Source organism: Terrapene carolina, unplaced genomic scaffold, assembly GCF_002925995.2.
Source record: "Terrapene carolina triunguis isolate 2854851 unplaced genomic scaffold, T_m_triunguis-2.0 Scaffold211, whole genome shotgun sequence".
Lineage (NCBI taxonomy): Eukaryota > Metazoa > Chordata > Testudines > Emydidae > Terrapene > Terrapene triunguis.
The window spans coordinates 35,350,237-35,376,035 of NW_020664562.1; the positions used below are offsets into that span (position 1 = coordinate 35,350,237).

At 42.2% G+C, this 25,799-nt stretch overlaps 1 protein-coding gene across 1 annotated transcript in view; it reads right to left on the reverse strand.

Annotated features, from left to right (window-relative positions):
* The window catches only part of LOC113407383 (cystathionine gamma-lyase-like), a 72,045-nt gene that overhangs the window by 21,579 nt on the left and 24,667 nt on the right, over positions 1-25,799 (reverse strand). Inside the window, exons 3-8 of the mRNA XM_026655816.2 lie at positions 22,696-22,912; positions 14,311-14,392; positions 13,745-13,840; positions 3,225-3,334; positions 2,369-2,500; positions 81-138 (exon numbers count right to left, since the gene is read on the reverse strand). Coding sequence (XP_026511601.1) covers positions 81-138; positions 2,369-2,500; positions 3,225-3,334; positions 13,745-13,840; positions 14,311-14,392; positions 22,696-22,912 — 695 coding nt within the window. The remainder of the gene's footprint in view (positions 1-80; positions 139-2,368; positions 2,501-3,224; positions 3,335-13,744; positions 13,841-14,310; positions 14,393-22,695; positions 22,913-25,799) is intronic.

A 25,799-nucleotide genomic window follows, 5' to 3' on the forward strand; every position in this document is an offset into this window, starting at 1 on the left:
ACTGATATTTTATGGCAATTATTATTGGTTTTAGACAAAACCAAGAGAACATTTGAGCTATGTAATATTCAGACGCTTACCATTCATGTATTTGGTTGCTGAATACATACAAATATCTGCCCCAAGAGACAAAGGACGCTAAAATGGAACAAACATAGAAGATCTGATTTAACATTCTTTCACCATTTTCAATCACAAACTACTCTCATCTCATCCCACAGAAAGCAGAAATTTGGTGATCAAAAAAACGAAGACTCAAGTAACAGACACACAGGCTGGGAGTTTCAAAAGTACGTCTATCTCCTATTGACTTCAGTGGGAGAAGAGTTAAGGCAATGCAAAGCACTTCTCAAAATCCTACCCCTAGTTTTTAAAATTATTTTATTTCCATTTACAGACTGCACCTACCAGACGGCTTATAGGCATGTACAGAATAGTAACCACTTCAACATGCTTACAACCTAATCAATGTTAACTGCACATACAAAATAACTTGCCCTACCAATCAAAACCCTGCGCCTCTTCAAAGAAAGGCCCAGGTAACCAAGCCAATTTGTTCATTGCATTTTTTTACACTTGTGTCTGGATTTGTCTTTCACCTTAATGACACTGCCACAGGAAAATCGAAGAGAGTTTAGAGCAGGAGCAACTGACAAACAGAATTCTTCACATTTGCTTAAGTTTTCAAATTGCTCTTCCAAGGAAAGAGTAATTGGAAGTGACAAGAGAAACAGCTGCTTTCTCTAAAAATGATCTGATTTTACATCAGTCACTAAATTACAGACTGCAAATTATTACTCTTTAACACTTATACTGTGTTTGTTCAGTGTGTTAAAAGGCCAATGTAGTTAATAGATTCAGAACAAAAAGGTAGAAAAATCTTGCTGTCAGACTATGTACAGAAGTTTGTACGGTCTTGCTGTCATCTCTCAATAGTGGAATAGTAATTAAAGCACTAGTGCTTTCTTCTATATGCAACATATTAAAGTAATAATAAATTATGGGGATAGTTATCCTTTTAGGCGTGTGTCCCAGTAGCAACCTTCAAGTGTTTAATACATTACCTTTTAATACTTGTCAGACAATCCTACAGAGTTAATCATTGAAATAGATTTTCTCTCTTGTGATCAAGTTAACGGACATATTAACTAGACAAGTTATTGCATATATTGCTCCTTCAACACATTTCCATATTGAGTCTTGCAGAAGCAACTCAGAGCCAAATTAGAAAAAAGATCACTAAACTTTTTTCAAACTAGAGCCCCAATTCAGCAAAGCACACACTTAAACTTTAAGTAGTTGCTTATATGCTTTGATGAACCAGTGCCTTAAAAGGAAGAATATGAGGTATTACCTTGACAATGCCAAAATCTTACAACTTTGTATTTGTGCAGATCTACTTTAATCACATACAAATCCTTTATTTTGTAGCGCCTTCTAAATTTATGAAGAAATTAAAAAGCAAACCAAACACGACAATTCCTGTTCCCAAAATGTAGTAAATTATTAATCTAATTTTCATTAAATCAGATAAGTGTATGTGTGTGTCTTGGCATGAACTGGAAGCATGAACTGGAAACTATACTTTGTCTGAATCTTATTCACTATACCTCAGGATTTTTTAACTTGAAAAAGTATTTCCACAAATGGAAAAAATAGGGGAGCTTTCTGTGGCCAAAATAAGCTCTAAATTACCACAAATAATAACTAAAGATTGTGTAGCTGAGAGGTTAAAGTGTTTTTTCTATATTTCGAAGATGCTGCGTTCAAATACATTGAGGTTATAGTGTTAAAATATTTTGTTCACTTGTTCTCCAAATCAAATGAGATTACAGATTTATATTTTTTAAAGAAAACAATTAAAAACACAGTGTAAGGCCCAGAAAGGTGTCCTAGATTAAAACAAACAAGACAGGAGAAGAATTCAGCCATTTAAAGAGGAGTTAACTATAAAAGCAACCAAATCAGAAAATCTATTTAAAAGGTCATGTTAAGTCACAGTTAGAGAAGGTAGAAAATTAGCTTCACAACTGTGCTAGTGCCTTAGATAATTGTTTTGATTTAGTGCAACCATTAACTAAATTGGCCTCTTTGTTTTAATAGATCTCACATCTTTATATGGTTAGCTGGTTCTTTTTCCAATTCATTCTTTAAATGGCGTAAAGTGCTTTGGATCAGATCTGTATTAGTTAAAGAGCCAATTGTGCATCACACTTTCAGTGTGAAAGCTTTAAAACAAACCAGAGGCCAAGAGCACACAGTTCTTCATTGGTCGTCCCTTCTGCCATTAGAAATCATTAAAAAAAGATAAATAAATCCCTGTGTACCAACCTTTTCCCCCATTATTTCAGACACCCAGTCAGCTTACCTGGAAATATGCTGACATAAAGGTGTTGTCTACTACTAAAATAATGTCTTTATGTTTATGGATGACATCTGCACAGCCTTGAATATCAATGACCTTCAGGGTGGGATTTGTGGGAGTTTCGAGCCAAACAAGCTGTAATTTTTCAACAAACAGAAATCATTAGTTTTAGATACATTGTGTAATTTACAGGTACCATCACCTATAACTTTCTTTTTAAAAGGACACTTTTTCCTTTTCTTCTTTTGCATATATTCTGAAGAGAGCACCAGACTGAGCCTCACATACTTACATCTGGGCCTGATGCTATGGATCTCACTCACACATGCACCCTCCTTTCTTAGAATTCCTTTAGCAACAGCTTTACCAATAGAATAGTGAATTTTTCTTCATTTTTTAAGAAAAGCTCTTAAAAATCATTAACTGTATTTAATATTAGTTTGCCAAATGCCATGTTCCCATCCAGCTGTGAAGAAGTGTAATTACTAAAAAAGAACCCCATGAAAAAGCAGCCTTTAACCATTAACAGAGTCAACAGCAAAACCTTCCCTCCTCAACCCAGAAGCCCCTTTACAACATTCACCTTTGAACAAACCATTATTACTAGCCCAATAAAAAAAAAAAAATGTCCCTCTCTACATGGCCCCTGAAGTGTTTTGAATTTGCCACCCAAATGCAGAGCATTCCCAAGAAGAGACTTCAGAACTTTTAAGATCTCTGTGTTTATGCTTTCTGCCATAAATAAAAGCCAGTCCTAACAACTGCTACACTCCTATAGTAAAAACAGCATTTGTAAAGGAACAAAACAAAATAATTCAAGACACACTGCAAATGGAATTCAGGAGTATTCTTCCATTACCTTTGTATCTGGTGTGATTGCAGCCTCCAGGCATTCCAATTTGCTACAGTCAACAAAAGTAATCTTCAAACCCATTCTGGAGGCTACCTTCCTGAAATATCTGTTTGTACCTAAGACAGGAGAAACACTGTATTATGAAAGATATGCTTCTGTTTTACACTTATTTTATAAGAGGGAAGAATTTTTCCATGAACACTAGAGCACACTCACTGATTTTCATTTTATGGGTAAGAAAGGCTCAAGAGGACGGGTGGAAGACAAAGGCAGGATGCTTTATGCAAAAATTAGATTAGTAATTTTGTATTTTTTAAAATACCTTTTAATGACTGGATGGGCTATTCCCTTCCTGTATGCAATTCAAGCTGCCACTTCCCCCTTTTCTCTGGACTTGCCACCAGATGATTCGTGCCAAAGCTGTGTAAAAACTTGTAGAAAACACATTTAATAACAATAATTCCAATGCCAGCCAAGTAACTATGTACAGAAGACCTTGATTATATGATAACTTATCCAAAGCATGTGTTGACCCTTGACGGACAAGCCATCCAGGTTGGGCAGAATTGTGGGAGATGGTGCTAGCAGAAAGGAAATTACTGGGTAAGAAATTTTCTGTTCTGCAGCCCACTGTCTCCCACAATTCTGCTACACATGCGAAGCAGCGAACAGGACCAGAGAGGGATAACAGAACAAACACAAAGGAAACAAAAAGACCTCTCTCTTTTACAAGATTGCTCAAACAACATGGTTATTACTGGACCACCACCTTTAAGACCTTCCTGCCAAAGGAGCCCTCCGCAGAAGACAGAAAGTCCACTCTATAGCATCTGATAAAGGTTTTAGTTGATGACCATATTGCTGTTTTGCAGATCTCTGTGGTGCAAGCATATGCTCTTTTGGCCCATGAGTCACCATAGATATTGTGCAGAGCTCCTTGATTCCTTCTGGTACAGGAACATTGGCTGCATTGTATGCCTCAACAATACATAATCTGATCCATCTAGCAAGGGAGAGCGTCAAGATTCTGAGTCCTAGAGTTTGGTTGGAAGGAGACAAATAGGGTGCCTGACCTCCTCACGGACTCCGTATGCTTGATGTAAATCTTTTGTGTTCTTCTAACATCCAAAGTGTGCCACAGCTTCACAGCTGGGTGCTGTGGCTTTGGACAGAATGAAGGGAGGGAAATCTCCCATGAGGCATGGAAAGGAAAGTTCATCTTTGGCAAGAAAATTTCTGGCATTCTTAGCACCACCTTGTCATCGTGAACATGCAGTAAGGTTTCTGCATAGCTAAGGCTGCCAGTTCTGAAAGTCACAGGGCAGATGTGATAGCCACCAGAAAACAGGTTTTGATGGAGAGGTAGTATGATGACGCAGAAGTCAGGGGTTCAAAAGGAGGAGTGGTTAGGGCTTTCAACACCAGTGATGGATCCCATTTAGCCAAGGTCAGTCCGACCACCAGTCTGACTGCTCTGGGAAGCCTGGAAACCTGAAGGTTCTTGGTCAGGGAGCGTAAAGATTCTGTGAACAGTACGCTACATAGGGCTGATACCTGAAGTCCCTTATCCACCCCTTGAAGGAAGTCTAGAATAACTGCAATCCCAGGATCTTTTGGGTTTGCTCTATGCTCGATTGACACCAAAGGCTGAATTTAGTCCAAATGGATGAGTAGGCTTTTAGAGTGCACGCTCTCCTAGAGGAGAGCTAAGTCCTCTATCTCTTCTGAAGATAGGCCGAGCACAGCTAACACTTCCCTTTCAATAGCCAGGCTGCTAGATGAAGGCGTCTACCAAATCCACTGAGGTTTGGAAGTCCCCTTGAGACAGACGTCATTATCAAAGCGAGGATCTCCATCTGAAACTTTGTTTTCTTCATCCATTTGTTGAGCCTTTTGAAGTTAAGGATGGCTCTGATTCTTCCTGTGCCCTTCTGAATAGTGAAGAAAATAGAGTAAAACCCTGAAAAGCATTCTTTTGGGGAAATCCTATCACTCACATGTCCAGAGGTGGAAGATCTCATTCTGAAACAACTTGCGCTTGGCAGGATCCAAGGTGACTGGAAACTGGAGGAGGGGGTGTGGTGGAGTCCTCATCTCAAGAGAGTAGTAACTCTGGCATGCTCTCTCTCAAATCCACTTGTTTGTGGTTGAACTAAACCATTTGTCTTGAAAATAGTACACCCTGTCTCCAAAACTCAGGTCTGGGTCAAGGTATGTTTGCTCATTGTGATACCGAAGATGGGGGTTTTCCCCTCACGCCTCAGTTCCAAGGTTTTCCCCTTATATATCTGTTGTCTTTTCTCTGGAACCTCCATAAAGAAAATGAATGAAAGAAGTGTCTCTGTCTGCATGTGGGTTTGTAGTCCCTTCTTAGAGCACTAAGTGGAGAAGGGAGGATTGATTGGTTTTAGCTGCATTTTCAACCACTATCTTATCCAACTTTTCTCCAATGAGGAGAGATCCTGTGAATTTAGAGAAGCAAAGGGCTTGTTTGAAGAGAGTAATTACTTTACAGGGAAGAAGCCATGCCTCGTGGCCGCAGAGCTCGATGCCATGGCCCCGGCACAAAACTGCATAGCATCAATTGACACACTGCCACAAATGCTGTTGCTATGGAGATTTTCATACGTATAGACAAAGTTGGTTTGGTTTTTGCCCTTAAGAGCTTTACATTATTCCAGCCATGACACTACGGCTCGAGCAAAGCAAGTGGCTGCCAGAGATGCTCCGAGAGTGTCTGGGGAAGCACTGAAGTCCCTTCTGAGGGTGGCGTCCACCTTCCTATCCATCAAATGCTTGGGAAAGAAGTCTTCTTTGGATGGAATAACCATATCCTTGCTAGAGATGCTACTGCAGCATTGACTTTAGGCATGTCAGTGACAGCATTTTTTGACTCCTGGATCTTGTACAATTTAAGCATGTACTTTAGTGATTACCCTTTTCAGGGGCTTCCCACTCCTCCCTCATTACCTCCTCAAATGGCATGTACAGGAGCATAAAGAAGATTTAGCAGGCAGTATTTACTCTGAAGCTTGTCCTCATGGGCCTGCTTAGGTTGGATCTGTATAGGGGAGACAACTTTTTCCACGTGGCTTCAAACTTCTCAGGGGGTGGGGGGGGACACAAAACAAAACCTTTGTTGGATTTTATCTGTGTCCTGCTCAGAAACTAAGTCTGATAGCTCTCCTTCCTTGGTAGAGAAGGAGGACAAAATACTTTTGGGGCTTTTTCTTATCCTTTTTGTTCTTTACTTTTTCGGGAGATGGGAGGGGAGAAGAGCAGGGGGGCACATGCTTTTCAGGCATGACCATGCAGCTATGCCCTGGGCAGAGTCTTTTGCGGCTAGCCTTGCATAGGCCCTTGACCATGCTGGAAACTTCTCCCTTGGAGTCCTCCCCCATAGGCTCCTACTCCCCCAAGCTGGGGGATGGGGACACATTGCCAGAGTTTCCTGACTCAAGTTTCCAACTCAAGGAGGGAGGGGGGCTGATTGTGAGCCCAGATTCTTTCCCCAAAGTATTGAGGACCCATTTCAGGACTGAGGTGTGGGGGTGAGGTGGGAACAGTAGCCCTGCTACAGACTTATCCTGATTTTGAATTGCCCTGGGCTGGCAGAATGAAGTCCTCCTGGTCCTTAGAGCCTCTCCCAGTTCTGTTTTAGGTTTCCTCATAAGGATTTTCTGTGGTAGAGTCACCGCTTCCTGGGGAGATCGGGTCCCAACATGTGTGTCTGGCTAAATGCTCCGTGCCCTAAGCTGGCTGACCCTTGCACTGCTAGATTAAGCAGGGTGTAATTCACCCTCCATGGAGCCCGTTAAAGTTGCCTCCCAGATGAAGCAACATCTGGGCTTAGCTCTGTAGTTGGGTGGCTGCTCTGCCATCCCTGAAAGGGGGCAGAAGATCTCAGCAGGGAGGCACTGAAGAGGAGACTCCGTGCAGTTTCACCGCTGCACTGCTGAATACCTGGTCCAAGAGAAGGAGAAGAAAAACAAAGAAGGCTGTTCACCGCTACCTGAAAACAAAGAAAATAAAAAGGCAAAGGAAAGGTCAGAAGAAAAGAGAACCGCAACTGACTGCTGCCAGGGAAGCAGAAAATCTGGTGGCAGCCAGAGAAAGGGGGTTGGTGGAGTGCTGCAGCTTGAACTGCCTCCAGAACAGCACACAGGAGGCGACTAGCTCATACATAGCAGAATTATGGGAGATGCTGGGCTGCGGAGTCTTGTATTTTCAAACAGTGCTGTGGATGTAAGTAATGGGAGACAATTAAGGCTATTGTTTCAGATAGATTTCTTAAGTACTTTTTATTTTGTAATATTATATTGGTCTCTCCTATAGGAAGATGAAAGTGAGGATTGAAAGGAAATCTTTTTACTGGTCCCAAAGTGCACACCCATAGTGGTTTTCAACTTGAGACCTGAAAAGAAGAGGGGAAAAAAAATAGAACGCTAGAATACCAATGTATCCATTGTACTAAATGCTCTCCTTACTCTGATTTGGGGCATTCAATACACAATACTAATGGGTTTTGAATATCACTTGGAAAGCATTATGCTTAGGACTATTTGAATGTTTTCCCCTTCATTCATGAAACTAGCTATTATTAATAAAACAAAAGAATGGACTTACTTTTGTTACATGGCTGAATTACAACACTTGTTAATTACATTAATTTTCCGTTTTTCAGACAGTCCATCTGAGTTTGCCTTCTTCCTCCCTTCCCTCCAGCCCCTTGCAGTTCTACTCTCCACATCATCTTTTCACATCCCCACCTCCCCTAATTCTCCTCACTGTCATATATTTCCACCATGCAGCTTCAGAGTAGTCACCTGTTTCAGAGTCTATTTAGTAGGCTTAACTAAGAATTTAGGTGGGAAGAGAAGAAGCAGGAAGAGAGATTACAATTATTTTGTTTCTTGTCATTCCATTACAGTCGGTAGTGACAACAGCAAGGAGACTGATATTCCCCATAGACAGTGTGGATAAAAATCAATCGGATTTTTTTTTTTATAAAAGGTTTTTCCCCCCCTCAAAAAAAACCTATCTAAAAAGAGTATTAATTAAGATCTCTTTGAGCTATAATGTATCTCATCATGGAATAGGGATTATAAATTCTATAGTATGAGACGAAATATCCATGTAATGTTTAAGTAAAGTTCTAAGTAGTTCCAACAGTTCATGGATTAGGGACCAAATCTTATGGCGTTCCAGGGGCTTCTGTATAGATTATTTAGGTTAATCTTTCTATCTACCCAATGGGACTCAGTGCTCAGTCTAGAAGATACCATCAGAGATGCTTAGTTTTGCAGTTCTCAAACTGTGGATTTGCATCTCCAGAGATAACATACTTGTTAACAGCAAAAATGTATTTAAATAATATATAGAGGGGAGAAATAACAGACCTCAACCCTATTGTCCCTCTGCAAATTTGTGTACACAGAGTCAATCCTTCACCTCTCTCTAAAAGGACAAATTTTCAAAAAGTTCAATGAATAGAAGATTGTTGGGGGCAGAATAGGTCTGGACAAGGAGAAGAAGTCTGGAGAGAAATGCGAGAAAGGAGGGACAGACAGTAGAAACAAAAGTGAAACTGTTTGAGCAGCATATTCCAGAAGACTTGAGGTCTTTCTGAGTGTAGCCTTCATTGATTTGAGATCTACCATACCATTCTCTCACTAGAACGGAAAACCTATAATGGCAGCAGGCAGTATAAGAGACCCAGTTTGGGAATATGTTAATGAAGTTCCTCTACCTGTGGGTAAGACAGGAATGCGTGCAAAATGCAAACAGTGCAACAAAGAAATGCAAGGCCTGGTTTCCCGAATGAAACAACATCATGAGAAGTGTTCCTTCTCAGGAGGAAGCTGCGTTGAAGATAATGAAAGGAACATGTCTGAACATGCAGGATTTTCAAGTCGGTAATTTTTTTTATTTCATTCTTCTTTCTTAAGGACTGCCTGTCTTCCTTTTGGACTACTCTTGAATTCTCATGTTTGAGCCAAAAAAAAAAAAATTTTAAGATAGATAGATAGATGTTACTCTATGGTACTATCATTTTAGATGCACTTGTGATAAAAAATAAATAGCTGAAATAGGCAGATCTTCCTTTTACAATTTCACCTTTAAAGTAGTACTGAGTGTCAGTGAATGCAATGAGTAATACTAAATGAGCATTATGGTAATAATAATTAAATAACTGCATTGACTTATTTTGTTTAGGAGAATCCATCCTCAACATACAGGATTCTGAAGACTATCCACCTTCAAGATCACCATCATTTTCTACAGTGGCAGATAACTCTGAAAATGATAATGTTTCAGTCACATCATGTATGTCACATAGCCACAGTATATCACCTGTAGCAAAAAGAAAAACAAATCTCCATCATCCAGAAACAACCATAGATAAGTTTGTGATGAGAACCAGCGGATTACAAAAAGAGGTAATTGATGAAAAAATTGCATGGTTTGTTTATGCAACAAACTCTCCTTTCCGTATGATTGAGAACCCACACTTCATTAACATGGTTCAGTCATTAAGACCAGGATACAGTCCACCCAACAGAGCAGATGTCGCAGGCAAATTGCTGGATAAAGTGTATGAAAGAGATTGAGCAGGGTGCAAAAGTTCTAGAGGGTAAAATTGTTAACTTGAGTCTTGATGGGTGGAACAATGTCCACAATGATCCTGTTGTATGTGCTTGTGTGACAACAGAAGAAGGGAATGTCTTCCTTACAGAAACAATTGATACATCAGGAAATGTACACACAGCAGAATACTTACAGTAGCAGCAGTAAAAGCTATAACAAACTGTGGAAAAAAAATTCAAATGTCTAGTACGCAGCTTGGTCACAGACAATGCTGCAAATGTATCCAAGATGAGAAGAAATTATTTAGAAGAGTGAAGAGAGTCCCAAGCTAATAACATACGGTTGCATTGCTCATTTGATGCACCTCCTAGCCAAAGACTTCAGTGTTCCAGAAATAAAGGCTAATGTTGTTGAAATTGCAAAATACTTCCGTAACAACCACTTTGCAGTAGCTGCTCTGAAAAAGGTGGGGGGAACCAAGCTAACTCTCCCACAAGACATACGATGGAACTCAGTAGTGGACTGTTTTGAGCACTATATCAAGATCTGGCCTAATCTGATGACAGTTTGTGAACAAAATTGTGAAAAAGTAGATGGCACTGTCACAGCCAAAGTTCTCGCCATTGGGCTTAAGAGAAATGTTGAACACATGCTGAGTACCCTGAAGCCTATTTCTGTAGCCTTGAACAAAATGCAGGGAAATAGCTATTTTATTGCTGACGCTGTTGAAATTTGGAAGGAACTGAGTGAGAGCTTAAAAAGAGAAATATGCAATGACAGAGTTAAATTACAAAAAAACAAAAAAACCCACGAATGGGACAAGCACTATCTCCAGCTCATTTTCTTGCAAATATTCTCAATACTCGGTACCAGGGTCAAACCTTAACTGCTGAAGAAGAGGAGTTGGCTATGACATGGACATCCAGCAATCATCCCTCCATAATGCCAACTATAATAAACTTCAGAGCTAAGGGTGAACCATTCAAGAAATATATGTTTGCTGATGATGTTTTAAAGAAAGTCACACCAGTGAATTGGTGGAAGTCACTTAAGCACTTGGATTCGGAGACTGTTGAAGTGATAATCTCACTTTTAACAGCAGTAACTTCTTCTGCCAGTGTAGAAAGGATATTTTCTTCCTTTGGACTAATTCATTCCAAATTTAGAAATCGTTTGGGACCTGAAAAAAGCAGGAAAGTTTGTTTTTCCTTTTCCAGAATATGAGCAAACAGGAAAATGAAGGTGAAGACGACTGACTTAGTTACAGAAGCCAATATTTTAAATTTCTTGTGTTGACGTGGCTGACATAGTTGATTTAATTTTTTTTTAAATATTTCATTTAACTTCTTTAGTTAAAACAATGTTAACAAAAACAAGCCTGATTTTAAAAAACTTGAATGTTTAAATTCAAAAATTCATATTCTTGTTTTGTTAAAATATTATGTGTTTGCTGTTGAAGAAAAAATCCAGAATACATAACGTTGTTGTTTTAGTTAAATAAAATAATTTAAATGTCTGTCTGGTGATGTTCTCCTCCTAATACAGCATGGCAAGAAAATCCTCCAAATATTAATGATTAACCTGTTGAATTGGAGATATTTATGAAGTCATTGGGAGGTGAACTATCTGCTTCAATTACTTTTGGTAAAATAACCAATCATTTATTTTCTGATTTAGCTGTAAAACTAATCTGAAAAGTTTTCAAAATAAATCACTTTAAAAAATGCATAGTGTGTACCTTCTAAAAAATGAAACCTACATCTATCTCTGATTTGTGAAGAATATGTATTAAGGTTATAACAACCTTATGTAGAAATCCATAATTAAATCGAGGCTTCCTGACTAGTGATTTAAATCATAATTTAAATCAATTTGATTTAAATCAAATCCACCCTGGTGAGCTCATTAACTCAGAGGTTTAGCCACAAAGCCTACAGCGATGACCAAGGGCTGTAGGCATATCCAGTGTAATTTTTTATTTAATTTTTTTAAACACTGGAAATAACCTATTTAAAGAGAGATGTCAATCTCACCAAGACAATTCTGTCTGGGCAACTTCGATGCCCATGTAGAGAATGGGTTTTCTGAGTCAACTTGGGTTCGCATACGCATATGACATTTAACTTGTGGATTCCTTTTGGCTCCATACATGTAAATAGACTCTTTAGATCTTATTTCTGGGTTGGGAATGTGAGGATCACACCCTTGTCATGCTAGCATTACCTTTTTCAGGTGGAGATAAAGGCTCATTTTTGCTCTCATCAGTGTAGAAGACTTTCCCCTTCCCCCCCATTTATTCTGTCTGGGAAAGTAATGGACCAGGTTGGATTGCATACTTCTGCAGAGAAATACTCTACAGCCAGCCGCCTACTTTACTGATTGCCTGGTAGGACATTATGATGATTTATCATCTTCTGACACAATGGTTCCTTAGTAACCCCCCTTTTTTAAGCTATCCCCACAGGTTATCCTGGTATATGGATGACCTGCAAGTGATGAAGCATGAGGGGAGGCGGTTTGTAACAGCAGCCAATAGAGGCTACATGGCAGGGGTCAGTATCCCATCTCCAGTGGTCACGGTTGAAAGGCTGGAGCCTGAAAGATTGTAGTGTGGAGCATTTAAGTCTCAGGCTATGCTGGTTTTGGTAGTGGAGAAGTAAATTCCACCATTTCCTCTGTAAATTTAAGTCAGCAGCACTGCTTCATGTACTGGACAGCCAGGTAAATCTAAGTGGCTTGGAAAATAAGTTAACATTTTTTTAATATGAGAAACTGCTTTGTGGATAATGGAGGGCAAGGTGCTGAATTCCTTCAAACATACTGTCCAGCTCTTACTCAAGAAATCATCTTTTAACAAATATTGCCAAATGGTTGGCCTTTCCCTAACCTTTCCTTTACTGAAGAGGCAGCTAATCAACTTGTGGCATCTGGACTCTTCTGTCTTTTTTCAATTTGGTTCAAGATCTGGGTATGATATGGAGGCTATACTAGCTATGTTGGTTGATTATCTCCTTGTAGTGATGAACAAAGGTCACCTGTTGACCATGCTGATTATTCTAGCTCTCTCTGCAGACCATGAAACAGGAACCTTGAGGTGGTATTTACTTTCTCGAAGACTCTGGCAGAAGTGGACAAGGTCACATTTCCATTAATATATTCTTTCCTCTGAAAGTTCCCAGAGTAATATGAACAATTCCTTCTCTACCATATGGAGGCTCAATAAGGATATGTCACCCCTCCCCCATGTAAGGCTCCATAAGGATGTGTTATCCCTCCTGTTCACATTTGTGAGGCCACTAGATAAGAAGATCACAAGATAACATGGGTTGCAATGTTATCAATATATATTGAGAACTCACAGCTCAAACAGACTCAGACAAGGCTTTCACAGTTCCTGGTAAAGATAATAGTTTGCAATGAGAGTTGTCTGAAACTCAATCCAGACAGGATTGAGGTGAAGCTGGTGAGTAGAACAGGTAATCTAGAGGAAGCGACAGAGATGATGTTTTTTTGTTTTGTTTTCTGGATCACTGACAATCTGGGGCCATTTTGGATCTTTAGCAGCTACTGGATTCCTAAGTAGAATCAACATTTATCTGTGCAAGCTAGGAGGTTGGGACTTTTCCTCTCAGAAGCAGACATCACCAGTTAGCCATACCTTTTGAGTTCTCCAGCTTAAACGAGTGCAACCATTCTACAAACAGTCACATCTCCACCTTTGACCAACGAAGTCATGAAGGAATGGTCTGTTATTACAGAAGACTTTTCATTGCATGAAGTATTCTTTCCAATTAAAAATAAGGTCATCATAAATATGCAATTCAAACAATAGCTGGTTGAACATCCTAAATGCTTAGTTATCTATGATCAATTTAATATATTTAAGGTGTAGTACAGCTAACACAGTTAAGACCTAACATATATTTGTGCTCACTTACCTCCATAAACATCATCCATACAGATAACAGTGTCTCCCATCTTTAACAAATGTGCAATATTCATAGTAGCTGCTAAGCCTGAAGCATAAGCTAAACCTAGAACAGAAAAAAGAATCACTGTGGCAGAGAACATACATATTTACATTTTAATAGAGAGATGTCTTTACATCATGTTATGAACATAAAATTTCTGTTCCCCCTGCCTCCCCCGTTTTCCTATTTAGTGTCAATGTTTTATAAAGGGCAAGGTTCTGCCACTCTTACTTATACTGAATAGTATGTTACTGCATGAGTAGTTCTACTGACCTGCAGAGTGGAATTGATATTTATATACTAACCATGGTTAGCATTTTTGGTTAAAGAATATTAATTCAGGTATATTTTAAGAAAAAAGATTAGACCAGTGAAGAAGCTGATGAAGTAAATGCTGACAGCAAAAGCTGAGTTAAATGATTTACTGTTAGTGGTCAAACTCCAGTGCTCCAACCCTCTTAGGATACTTTTACTGTAGTCCACTCAAGATACACATGCTGACATATTTCTTAATGAAAATGCTGAGAGCTTACAGTACTTGGCTCCATCCAGTGCAGCTACAGCCTTTTCCAGGCAATTCCGAGTAGGATTTCCACTACGGCTATATTCGAAACCCTGTGGGAAAATAAGATACAAAAACAACAGTAAGTGTTGGAGATTTTGGAGGAGTTGCTGTACAATAATATAGTTAAACTTGTACTGACAATCACCGGTCTTAAAATTTGGTAAAATCCTAGACCATCCAAGAAATCCATATTCCTAACACTAAGTTATGCATCCAAAAAATAGCCACCTGCTATCACAAGCTGTTGTACACCACCCCACAGGGCCCAACAGCCGTTGCTTGTCAGAACAGAAGACAACCTATTTGCAGTCAAACTAAGCACTCTCATAAGCTCTAGTAAGTCATTTCTCTGAGACATAACCATAATTTGGCTGGTAAGGTTTTAATATGTCCTGTTATATTTTGTTGATAATCAGTCTCACATTAGAAGCCCTTTTTAGTAAAAGTAGTCTTTCATAATTCAATTCCAAGCATTAACATTTATCCCTCCATTTTGGGAAACTGAGGCTAGAGCTTCAGCTATGTAAATCTGCACAGCTCCACAGATTTCATGTAGCTATGCTAATTTACATCAACTAAGAATCTAGCCTGTATGTCTAAATCACATGCAACTTTTAAAACTTAGGGGTTAGTATGGGAAATCTGGATGCAGTGTGTGCTCATTAAAGTACAGGCTGTATTATAATGAAGATAAAATTACAATAAGTTAATTTGCTACCATTTTAAAAATTAACTCAGTTTTTGGCACCAGCTGACTTTAATCGTCTTATTCTAGCAATAATCTTATGAGACTCCCTCATGGATGTTCAAATAGGACATAATAATCTCTCTGGTACTTTGCAAAGGGTCCACGCACCTTTAACTCCAGTTGACCTCAATGGGAGGCAATGAATATTTCAGGATCAGGCTCAAATATAGTGTAGTTGGGGCTTGATCCTGCATCCATTGAAGTTAATGGTAAAGTTCCTACTGGCTTCAAATGGTGAAAGACCAGGTCCTGAATCCTGTTCCACAATTCTAGAATGCAGTGCTGTCTCAAGTTTTCAGCAATGCATGACTGTCACACAGTGATGCCAAAATGTATAACTGGTAGTCACATGAGCTGCCTCAGAACAAATGTTTACATATCTGCAATAATAAACTGAACAGAATCCAAAACCTCCAGGGCCCTAAATCAAAGAGAAAGATGAGCTTCCCTTTTAACACACACACACACACACACACACACACACACACACACAACACTCCTGCCAATTGCAAGGCAGGAGCTGCAGAAGGCCAGTCAGTAGATTTTGAAAGCCACAAAGTCAGTCTGAAAAATTATGATCCTCAAAAGGACAAGTATGTTCTTGGCACAAGTCATCCTAAATTCCAACTGGCATGTTGGGAAGACCTTCACTGGTGCAATGAGCCCAACAGCCCTCAAAGGGGCATTGGAGCTCTGTCTAAAGAAACTCAACAGGGGGAAAAAAACGGGCGGGGGGAGGGGAAGGGAGAGAGTCTGGTTAAGTATTCTGATGTCTTTCTAGTTTCAGAATCCCAGTGTAAAGAGATTCTTCATCCTGTTCTGGATTCTGATACAAGCTCACACAAGGTAAGGAAGTTGTCTTTGAACTTGCAGTAAGAACGTGCCTCAGAAAGTTGGATAAAAAGTATATTCCATTAACTCTCCTGTATTTCTGTTCTCCAATTGACTGTAAACAGCTTGTGATTATTTGCTATTTTAACTCAAATTTGGCAAATAATTCTTGGTCTGTTGCTCATTCACAAGTATTTGATATTTAAATTCAAATTCTGTCAGGAGGACACACTGATCACATGGTATGTTTCCATTCCTTAGTTAAATAAGGGTAATGCTTAGAATGGGGGGGGGGGAGGGGGAAAAAATCACATTTATGAATTCAAAAGTTTATTTTTCACAATTATTGCCCAAAGTCTGCTTAAAATTCTTAGTTTCCACAAACATTTCTGCCAGTATTCTCTATTATATTTATGGAAAGTGAGCAGCAAGTGTTTGCTAACATTGTCGGAAGACAGGTTACTGGGCTCGATGGACCTTTGGTCTGACCCAGTAGGGCCATGCTTATATTCTAATTGAAGCAAATTCATTTAACAATACGGAGAAGGTTTTTTTGTGGTTGTTGTTTATTACAGTATGGGTCCAGATTACATTCTGCTATCAAATTTCAGATGAAGTAGTATTCTGCTTGCCCATAGACCATGTGATAAAGGACAGAACATTCATCTGGCTTTCAGTTTCCTGATGTCGAAAGTACTTCAGAATCTACACCAAACACATCTACAGAGAGTCAAAGGCACAAAGAGGAGTTAGGTACTCAACTCCAACTGACTTTTAGTTTGTGTCTTTGAAAATTTCCCTTAGAGACTGTATGTTTTTTCAGATCACAGGGAAAGAGGAGGTTACTCACCCTGTGCAGTAACTGACGTTCTGCGAGATGAGTGTCCCTGTGGGTGCTCCACTCCAGGTGTTGGTGCGTCCCTGTGCCTTTGCTCAGAGATTTTTGTAGCAGTACTCGTACTGGCCACACATGCGCAGAGGCTGCCCCCCCGCTCTGAGTCTAGCTTAATAGTACGCATGTGTGGCCGGTCTCCTCAGTTCCTTCTCTTCAATGGAGGCTACCCCAACTCCGAAGTAGAGGGGAGGAGGGTGGGTAGTGGAGCACCCACAGGAACACTCATCTTGAAGAACGTCAGTTACTGCACAGGGTGAGTAACCTCCTCTTCTTCTTCGAGAGATGTCCCTGTGGGTGCTCCACTCCAGGTGACTTAAAAGCAGTGTGTCTCAAGGAGATAGGGACTTCAGATCTGATAGGAATGCCGTAGATAGTACAGCCTTGCCCAAACATATATCAGAGAGAGGGCCTTGAGTAAGGGCATAATGTTTAACAAATGTGTGTTCAGAGGACCAAGTGGCTGCTTTACAGATGTCAGCCAGGGGAACTTTGCATAAGAAAGCTACAGAGGCAGCCAGAGATCTAGTGGAGTGAGTTCTGATGCCGTCTGGAGGTGTAACCTTCTTCATCTGATAGCACAATCGGATGCACTGAGAAATCCAGTTCGAAAGTCTCTGGGTAGAAATAGGAGTCCCTTTGGAATGCTCCGCGATGGAGACAAAGAGTCTAGAAGAATTTCTAAAAGGTTTGGTTCTATCCAAATAGAAGGACAAGGCCCTGCGTACATCTAATGTGTGTATTGTGGCTTCGAACGAGTTGGCATGTGGTTTCGGAAAAAAGGTTGGTAGGTATATCGGCTCATTAATGTGGAATGATGAATGCACCTTTGGAAGAAATTTAGGGTGCAATCTGAGGGTAACCTTGTCCTTGAAAAATAGCGTATATGGTGGGTCTGCCATAAGAGCTGCTATTTCTCCTGCCCGTCTGGTGGAGGTAATTGCCACTAAAAATGCTGTTTTCATCGAAAGGTTTAAAAGGGAGCACGTGGCTAGGGGTTCAAATGGTTGTTGAGTTAGGCAAGATAGTACTAAATGACGATCCCATGGAGTGGTAAGCGGTTTAATGTCTGGGTATAGGTCTTGGAGTCCCTTGAGGAAACGCTTGGTGATAGGATGAGCAAAAACAGAGGTATCATCAATTTTGTCATGAAAGGTTGTAATAGCAGCTAAATGGACTCTTATGGAGCTGAAAGAAAGGCCGGATCGCTTAAGATCCAGTAGGTAGTCAAGTATGATCGGGAGAGGTACCGATATGGGAGAAAGTTGTTTAGCTGAACACCAATGTGTGAATCGTTTCCACTTTCGTAGATAGGTGGTGCGAGTAGATTGTGTTCTGCTATGTAGGAGCACTCTTTGAACTTGTTCAGAGCAATCTAGTTCGTTTTGGGAGAACCATGTAGGAACCAGGCTTTGAGGTGAAGCATGGACAGGTTGAGATGGAGAAATCGGCCGTGTTGCTGTGATAGGAGGTTCGGGATGAGAGGCAATGAGATTGGTGGTCGAATCGACATTCTGGTGAGGAACAGAAACCACAGTTGTCTGGGCCACGCTGGGGCAATCAGGATCACCTTGGCACGGTCTGTTCGTATTTTTATCAGGACCCTGTTGAGAACCGGTATCGGGGGAAATGCATAGAGTAAGTTTCGGTGCCAGGGGATCATGAATGCGTCTCCCAGGGAATGTTTGCCCAGTCCCGCTCTGGAGCAAAAATCGGGACATTTCGTGTTTTTCGCAGTTGCAAAAAGGTCTATGGTTGGGTGACCCCAAATGCGGAATATGTTGTGAATGGTTTTCTCGTCTATTTCCCATTTGTGATCCCAGGGAAAGCGTCTGCTTAGTTCGTCCGCTGTGGTGTTCATCACTCCAGGAAGATAGGCAGCTGATACCCGGATGTTGTTCGCAAGGCACCAATTCCAGAGCTTCATAGCCTCTGTGCAAAGCGAGTGGGAGCGAGCTCCTCCCTGCCTGTTTACATAGAACATGCATGCAATGTTGTCTGTCATTATGCGTACATGGTGATTCCTGAATAATGGGAAGAAGTGACGGCACGCATTGCGTATGGCTCGAAGTTCTAGGACATTTATGTGAGAGAGGTTTCAGTTGAAGACCATGTGTTGTGAGACATGTGTGCACCCCAGCCTGTCAGAGATGCATCGGTAGTCAGTATGAGGGATGGAGCCTCTTGAAGAAAGGGGACTCCAGAGCAGAGGTTGGAGTGAACTGTCCACCACAGTAGAGAATCTTTGACTCGGAAAGGTATGAAGAGAGTCTTGTTTAGAGAGTGCACATTCGGTCTGTAAACCGTGCCCAACCATGCTTGGAAGCACCTCATGTAGAGTCGTGCATTTTGCACCACGAAAGTGCACGAGGCCATGTGACCTAGTATTTGTAGACAGTCTCGGACAGTCACCTGGGGACTGTTGCAAAGTTTTGTGGCCAGAAGGCTTACGGAGCTGAAGCGGTCAGGTGGGAGAGATGCCAATCCCGTCCGAGAGTCGAGATATGCTCCTATGAACTCCAGATGTTGGGTGGGGCATAATGTGGATTTGTTTTTGTTTATTTGCAGGCCTAGAGATAGGAAACAAGCGACGGTAAGCCGTGTGGATCGGAGAGCTTCGTCGAACGTTGAGGCTTTGAGGAGGCAATCGTCGAGGTAAGGAAATATTATGACCCCTTGTTTCCTGAGGTGGGCAGTGACTACGGCTAGGATCTTGAAAAAAACACGAGGGGCCATGGACAGTCCGAAGGGGAGAACCCTGTATTGGAAATGTGTTGAGCCAAGGGTAAAACGTAGGAAGCGTCTGTGGGCCGGGTGTATAGTCACATGAAAATAGGCGTCCTGTAGGTCGAGGGCTGAAAACCAATCGCCCTGCTCCAACGCTGGGATTATGGTGGTGAGAGTAACCATCCTGAACTTTTGCTTTTTGACAAATTTGTTGAGCCGCCTGAGGTCGAGGATTGGTCGTGATCCCCCAGTTTTCTTTTCTGTTAAGAAATAATGGGAGTAAAAACCCTTCCCTTTGTGTCGTTCTGGCACAATTTCTATTGCTCCCAGTTGAAGGAGATGTTGCACTTCTTGGCGGAGTAGTTGCTCGTGAGAAGGGTCCCTGAAGAGGGACGTGGAGGGTGGGTGGGTGGGAGGCAAGGAGAGGAAGGGGATGGCGTATCCAATTGTAACGACCTCTATAACCCACTTGTCGGAGGTAATGTTCTGCCATTGATGGGAGAATGGTCGTAGGCGGTGTCCAAAAATAGGTGTGCTGGCTGAAGTGGGAACGCTGTTTTCTAAACCTTCGACCAAGGCTTCAAATCTGCTTATTAGTTGGAGGGGGTTGAGGCGCCCCTGCAGAATTGGGACAACGATGCTGGAATCTCGGTCTCTGGCATTACTGTTGTTGTTGTTGCTCCTGTGCTTTATGGAAGTGTTGTGTATATGCGGGGTAGCGTGGGCGTTGGTAAGGTTGATATCTATATTGTCGTCTCCTGGTCGTAGGTGTCTGGAGACCTAAGGACCGGAGGGTTGCCCTTGAGTCCTTCATTGTGTGAAGCACGTTGTTCGTGGTGGAAGCGAAAAGTTTTTCACCGTCAAAGGGAAGATCTTCAATGGTACTCTGGACCTCTCGAGGAAAGAAAGAGGAAGAGAGCCAGGAACCTTGGCTCATGACCACTGCTGTGGCGGTCGATCTTGCTGCAGTATTGGCTACATCGAGGGCTGCTTGAAGAGCGGTACGTGATATGATTTGTCCCTCAGAAACCAGAGCTGTGAATTGTTGTTTTTTCTGTTCTGGGATGTCATCAATAAAGTCCATGAATTTATTATAGTTTCTGTGGTCATATTTTGCAAGAACTGCAGTATAATTAGCTATACGAAATTATAACGTTGAGGATGCATATACTTTACGACCAAAGAGGTCCAAGCGTTTACTTTCCTTGTTGGTCGGGGTGGAGCGGGAATACTGTTGTTTGGTCCTTTGGTTCGCTGCGTCTACTACCAACGAGTTTGGCGCCGGATGGGTAAAAAGGAATTCAGAGCCCTTAGAAGGGATGAAGTACTTCCGGTCCGCTTGTTTACAGGTAGGTAGGCTTGTAGCTGGAGTCTGCCAGATGGACTTAGCAGGTTCTAAAAGGGCTACATTGATTGGTAATGCAACCCTAGAGGAAGAAGAGGGCTGTAGGATGTCCGTTAACTCATGCTGTTGTTCAGGACTTCTTTAAAGTCAGGCCTCTTTAATATATCTCAAACTGGGTACCCAAAACATCACTAATCAGGTGAAGATCTTGGCTCTGAATCAATGGCATTTCAGTCTCTTTGAAATCTGCCAGCAGGCATTGTTTCCTTTCAGCCTACAGTACAACCCCTTTTGTGCTAAATTACTATACTCAACCCCTTCTCTAGCATAGTTTGTAGTTTATGGAGTATTGCATTGCTTTTTGCTCTGCTCTGCAGTATGACCACTTTTTAGTAGTATTACAGTTAAGAGAAACTGTAAGGACCATATATCCATGCCTACAAACTATCAAGGAACTTTTTCTATTACTCTTCCCCCACACTAATACTACTGGGAAATCAGACTGAAAGAAGAAATACAGTCTAATGACCTGATTCTGATCCACATTCAGCTAATTGTGGGAGATATTAAGCTCCAAGCTGACTAGTCTCAGAGGAAAACAAGTTTGCCTTCTCTTGACAACTGCTACAATTCTGTACTAACAGAGCAAAGGGAGCAAGTGAGGGAATTATGTTTTTCTTCCAGCCTGTTTTGCATGTTTACTTAGGGCTTCTTTACACAGGGGGAAAGTCCAAAGTAGCTATTGTGCACTAGCTATTCTGCATTAACCACCACAACCACCCCCATGTGGATACCCTTACTGAGCACTAAAAGGGCCCTTGTGCCCATTAACATACTTCCAATCTGAATTAAATTAAGCTAAACTACCTAAGGGTACACTTAATGCACAGTAAGAGTGTCCACACAGAGATAGGGTAAGAATTTAAAGTGCGCTACCTTCTCTACACTAACTCACTGCGCACTACCTCCCTCGGGCAGCCAAGCCCCTTCTTTCATCATTCTGACATTGCTAGACTCACATGCATTAAATGGTTAAAGAGTCAAAAACTTTATTAAGCATTATAAATATTGATTTTTAAATGCATAATATGTCTCTGCACTGAGTATTTAATGATAGATATGCTGCTTTGGACAGGTGCCTATTTGGGCAGCTGCCACCTGGTTTACGAAACTTCCAAGCTGTGTTGTAACGTTTAAAGTGCAGTGGCAAAGGATTTCTGTTCTATGGTATCCACTGGAATCTCTAGTTACAAATGAGTGTGCATTTGCACTCTGGACCTTTTTGTGATACAGAGGAGGATTATTTACGGCAATGATACAGAATTTTTGCTTTTGGCTGAAACTTAGCATACTTGAAAGAGCCTTCTCCAGGGAAAATAAGTTTGTTTTGAAATTTTGCAAAACAAAAACTTGTTGAGACTTTTTTTAAACTCTTCAGCTGTAAATAGTTTGCTGCTTTACATCCTTTTTGTGCCCCAAAACTGGATTTTAAAAAAATAAACCACTATTTCCAGTCTGAATTGACAGGAAACAAATTGGTTTCCCTTACAAATGTGCGCGTGTTTACATGTGGATAATTTGTGTAAGGGTCAGAGCTGGACTGGACCTCCAGGGACGCACGTTTCTGCTTTATAGGGGAGTAAACCTTTTACCCCACCTCATTTCCTGACAGGTTGAGAGAGCCTTTGAAACCGACATCTGTTCCATGCCTCTCGCTCCTGCCCGCAGCGCTTTCTCTCGCTCACTCCCCACGTTTCCCTTCGCTCCGCATCACCCCTTCCACTCCTCCCCCGCAGGAGTCCCCACTCACGCAGTGCTGGCCGGGCGCCTGCTGCTTGAAGGTGGTGGAGAGAGAGATGGGGGGCACGACGGCCATGGAGGTCCATTGCTCCGGCTCCTGCCCCACGTGGATGGCCTGAGTGGCGAAGTGCTCGAAGGGCGGCAGGAAGCCCTGGGACCCGTCCTCAGCCTTCTCCATGGGGAGCTGTGGCGGTAGGGGGACCGAGGAAAGCGGCTGATGCTGGCAGCTGCCGGGACAGGAAGCGAGGCAGGCTTAGGTGCAGCCGGCCGCTGTAATATACCGTGTTCCAGGCGCCGGCGACTGCCTGCAAACCAGCAGCTCCGCCTTGCATTGCACAAACCGCCTGGGGGGAGGAGACCAGCCCGGGCGTCGCCGCCTGGGCCTGCCCCTCATTGGGCCCCGGCTGCTGACCCTGGGAGACCCTGGCTTGTTGTGAGGCGATCGGCGGGAGCTGCCGTGTGTCCCAAGCTGCCCGGGGTAGCATTGCTGCTCCACTGGCATTCGCGGCCCATGAACAGGCGTTTGGCTGCATAAACTGAGAATCTGCCAGGGAGACAGCGGTGCTGGGTCCGTGCCAGCCCAGGCCACAGATACTCCCCTTTCGGGTCCTAAAGCACAAGGTCTGCACCTGGCCCTGGTGTGGTGAAGCAGAGCGCTCCCCCCTCCTGGCTTGGTGCCCTCAGAGCTCTCCCTCCTCTTTCCGTTTATTTTAACTGTTCTGTATCTACAGCACCCTTGAAGTGCAGCTGGCTCTGGGGTAAAAGGCTGCCATCCAGCTAACCATAGCAGTCTGCAACGCATTTCTTTCTGCATAACATCTCTAATATACAGTCTTTCCTATCCATAGCTAAAATTCTTGGCCAGGTTCTCATCATCTTATGTGAACAACAAGGAGTCTGGTGGCACCTTAAAGACTAACAGATTTATTGGGGCATAAGCTTTCGTGGGTAAAAACCTCACTTCTTCGGATGCATAGGAAGAAGTGAGGTTTTTACCCACGAAAGCTTATGCCCAAATAAATCTGTTAGTCTTTAAGGTGCCACCAGACTCCTTCCCTGTTTCCCCGAAAGTAAGACATCCCCCGAAAATAAGACCTACTTCCAGTTTTGCGTCTCGCTGTAATATAAGGCATCCCCCCGAAAATAAGACCTCCCCGATAATAAGGCCACCCCGGAATATAAGGCCCCGAAGTTCCAGGAAAAATAAGACCTCCCCTGAAAATAAGACCTAGCGCATCTTTGGGAGCAAAAATTAATATAAGACACTGTCTTATTTTCGGGGAAACAGGGTTGTTGTTTTTGTAGATACAGACTAACACGGCTACCCCCTGATACTTGATCATCTTATGAGGTGATTACTACAGCAGCCTTTTCTCTAGCCTTGACAAATGCAATGTTGCCCCACTTGTATCCAGTCAGCATGCTGCTGCAAAGGTCATTCTGCAGGCTTGTTGCTTTGAATATATCACCCCTCTCTTTGCATCTGTCCACTAGCTCCCTCTGTGTATCAAACATAACCTACTTTTCTTCTCTTTCAGTGCCCTTCACAGCCTATCTCCCCACTACCCATCATCTCCCCTTTGCTACTAGGGTGACCAGATCGCAAGAATGAAATATCAGGACACATTGGGTGAGCGGGGTGGGGGGAGGGGAGAGGACGACAATGACAGACACAGGTGCACAGAGCCATGAGAGGGGGCCCTAGGAAGCTGCGAGAGGGGGCCCTACGAAGCTGCGAGAGGGGTTGTACGGCCCCTGCTGCAGCGTGCACCACAAGCCACAGGGCAAGGACACCTATTGAATTCAATGAGAATTTTGCATGTGAATTGATGTACCTAGTTCTGAGATTATAAAGCCAGAAGGGATCCGGATCACCTGGTCTCACCGCCTGTATAGCACAGACATAGAACTTTCCCAAAACAATTCCTAGAGGATAGCTGTTAGAAAAAGCTTTTAGAAAAACACCATGACCCTTAGTGTATTGTTAATCGTTAATTACTCTCACCATAGAAAAGCTATGCCTTATATCCAGTCTGAATTTGCCTAGCTGCAACTTCCAACCGTTGGCTCATGCTCTACCTTTCTCTGCTAGACTGAAGTGCCCATTATTAACTATTTGTTCCCCATGTAGATACTTACAGTCTATAACCAAGTCACTTCTTAACCTTCTTTTTGTTAAGCTAAATAGATTGAGGTCCTTGAGTCCATCACTATAAGGCATGTTTTATAATCCTTTAATCAGTCTTGTGACTCTTCTCTGAACACTCTCCAATTTATCAATATCCTTCTTAAATTGTGCACACCAGAACTGGACACAGTATTCCAGCAGTCTTTGCACCAGTGCCAAATACAGAAATAAAATAACCTCTCTACTCCTGCTTGAGATTCCCCTATTTAGGCATCTGGTCACCCTATTTCTGTATGCATTTCCCCAGGTTTTGTTGTAAAAATCAAAACTGAACTGCCCCAGAAATTCTGTCATGTGGAATCATCGTGAAACTCGCATGGCTCCAACCCTGCCGATGAACCTTTAGATCCACTGCACAGACTTCTGCCACGTGAGCTAATGGAGTAAGTGATGGCAGAGGCAGTAAGTTGTCATCCTATATGTGATAGATCAGCTCTATAGGGGAATGAGACACTTTTTTTGCCACTGGGTTTCACAGATATCTGCTGACAGAAGAGAAACTGTGAAACTCAGGAATCCTGGGTCTATTCCAGGCTCCTGAACGGAGTGGTCTCTAGTAGTCAAAGACCCTTCTTCCCCGTCCCCTCCAGTCTATGTCTAGCCTATTGCTGTCTAACCCGCCCCAGCTCCTCATCTGATTTCAACTGCCCCCCACTACCGCTCTGGATTCCTTGTCCCAGTTTCCTGGTCCTGTCTCACTCTCCTCTCTCCCCGCCCCCATCCCTCAGATGGGATGTTCGTTCCAGACTGGCAAAATTATAAGGCTTCCCAACATTTCAACACTTCCCATTCTAAATTTTCGGTTGCTTAACTATAGGCTAGCTCTGCCTACAACAAAGCATATTCAGAACCTGTGATTAAAGGGATTATAAGTGTAGCAACCTCCATCATAGCTAGTCACCAAAGATTGAACCCGAGCCATCCAG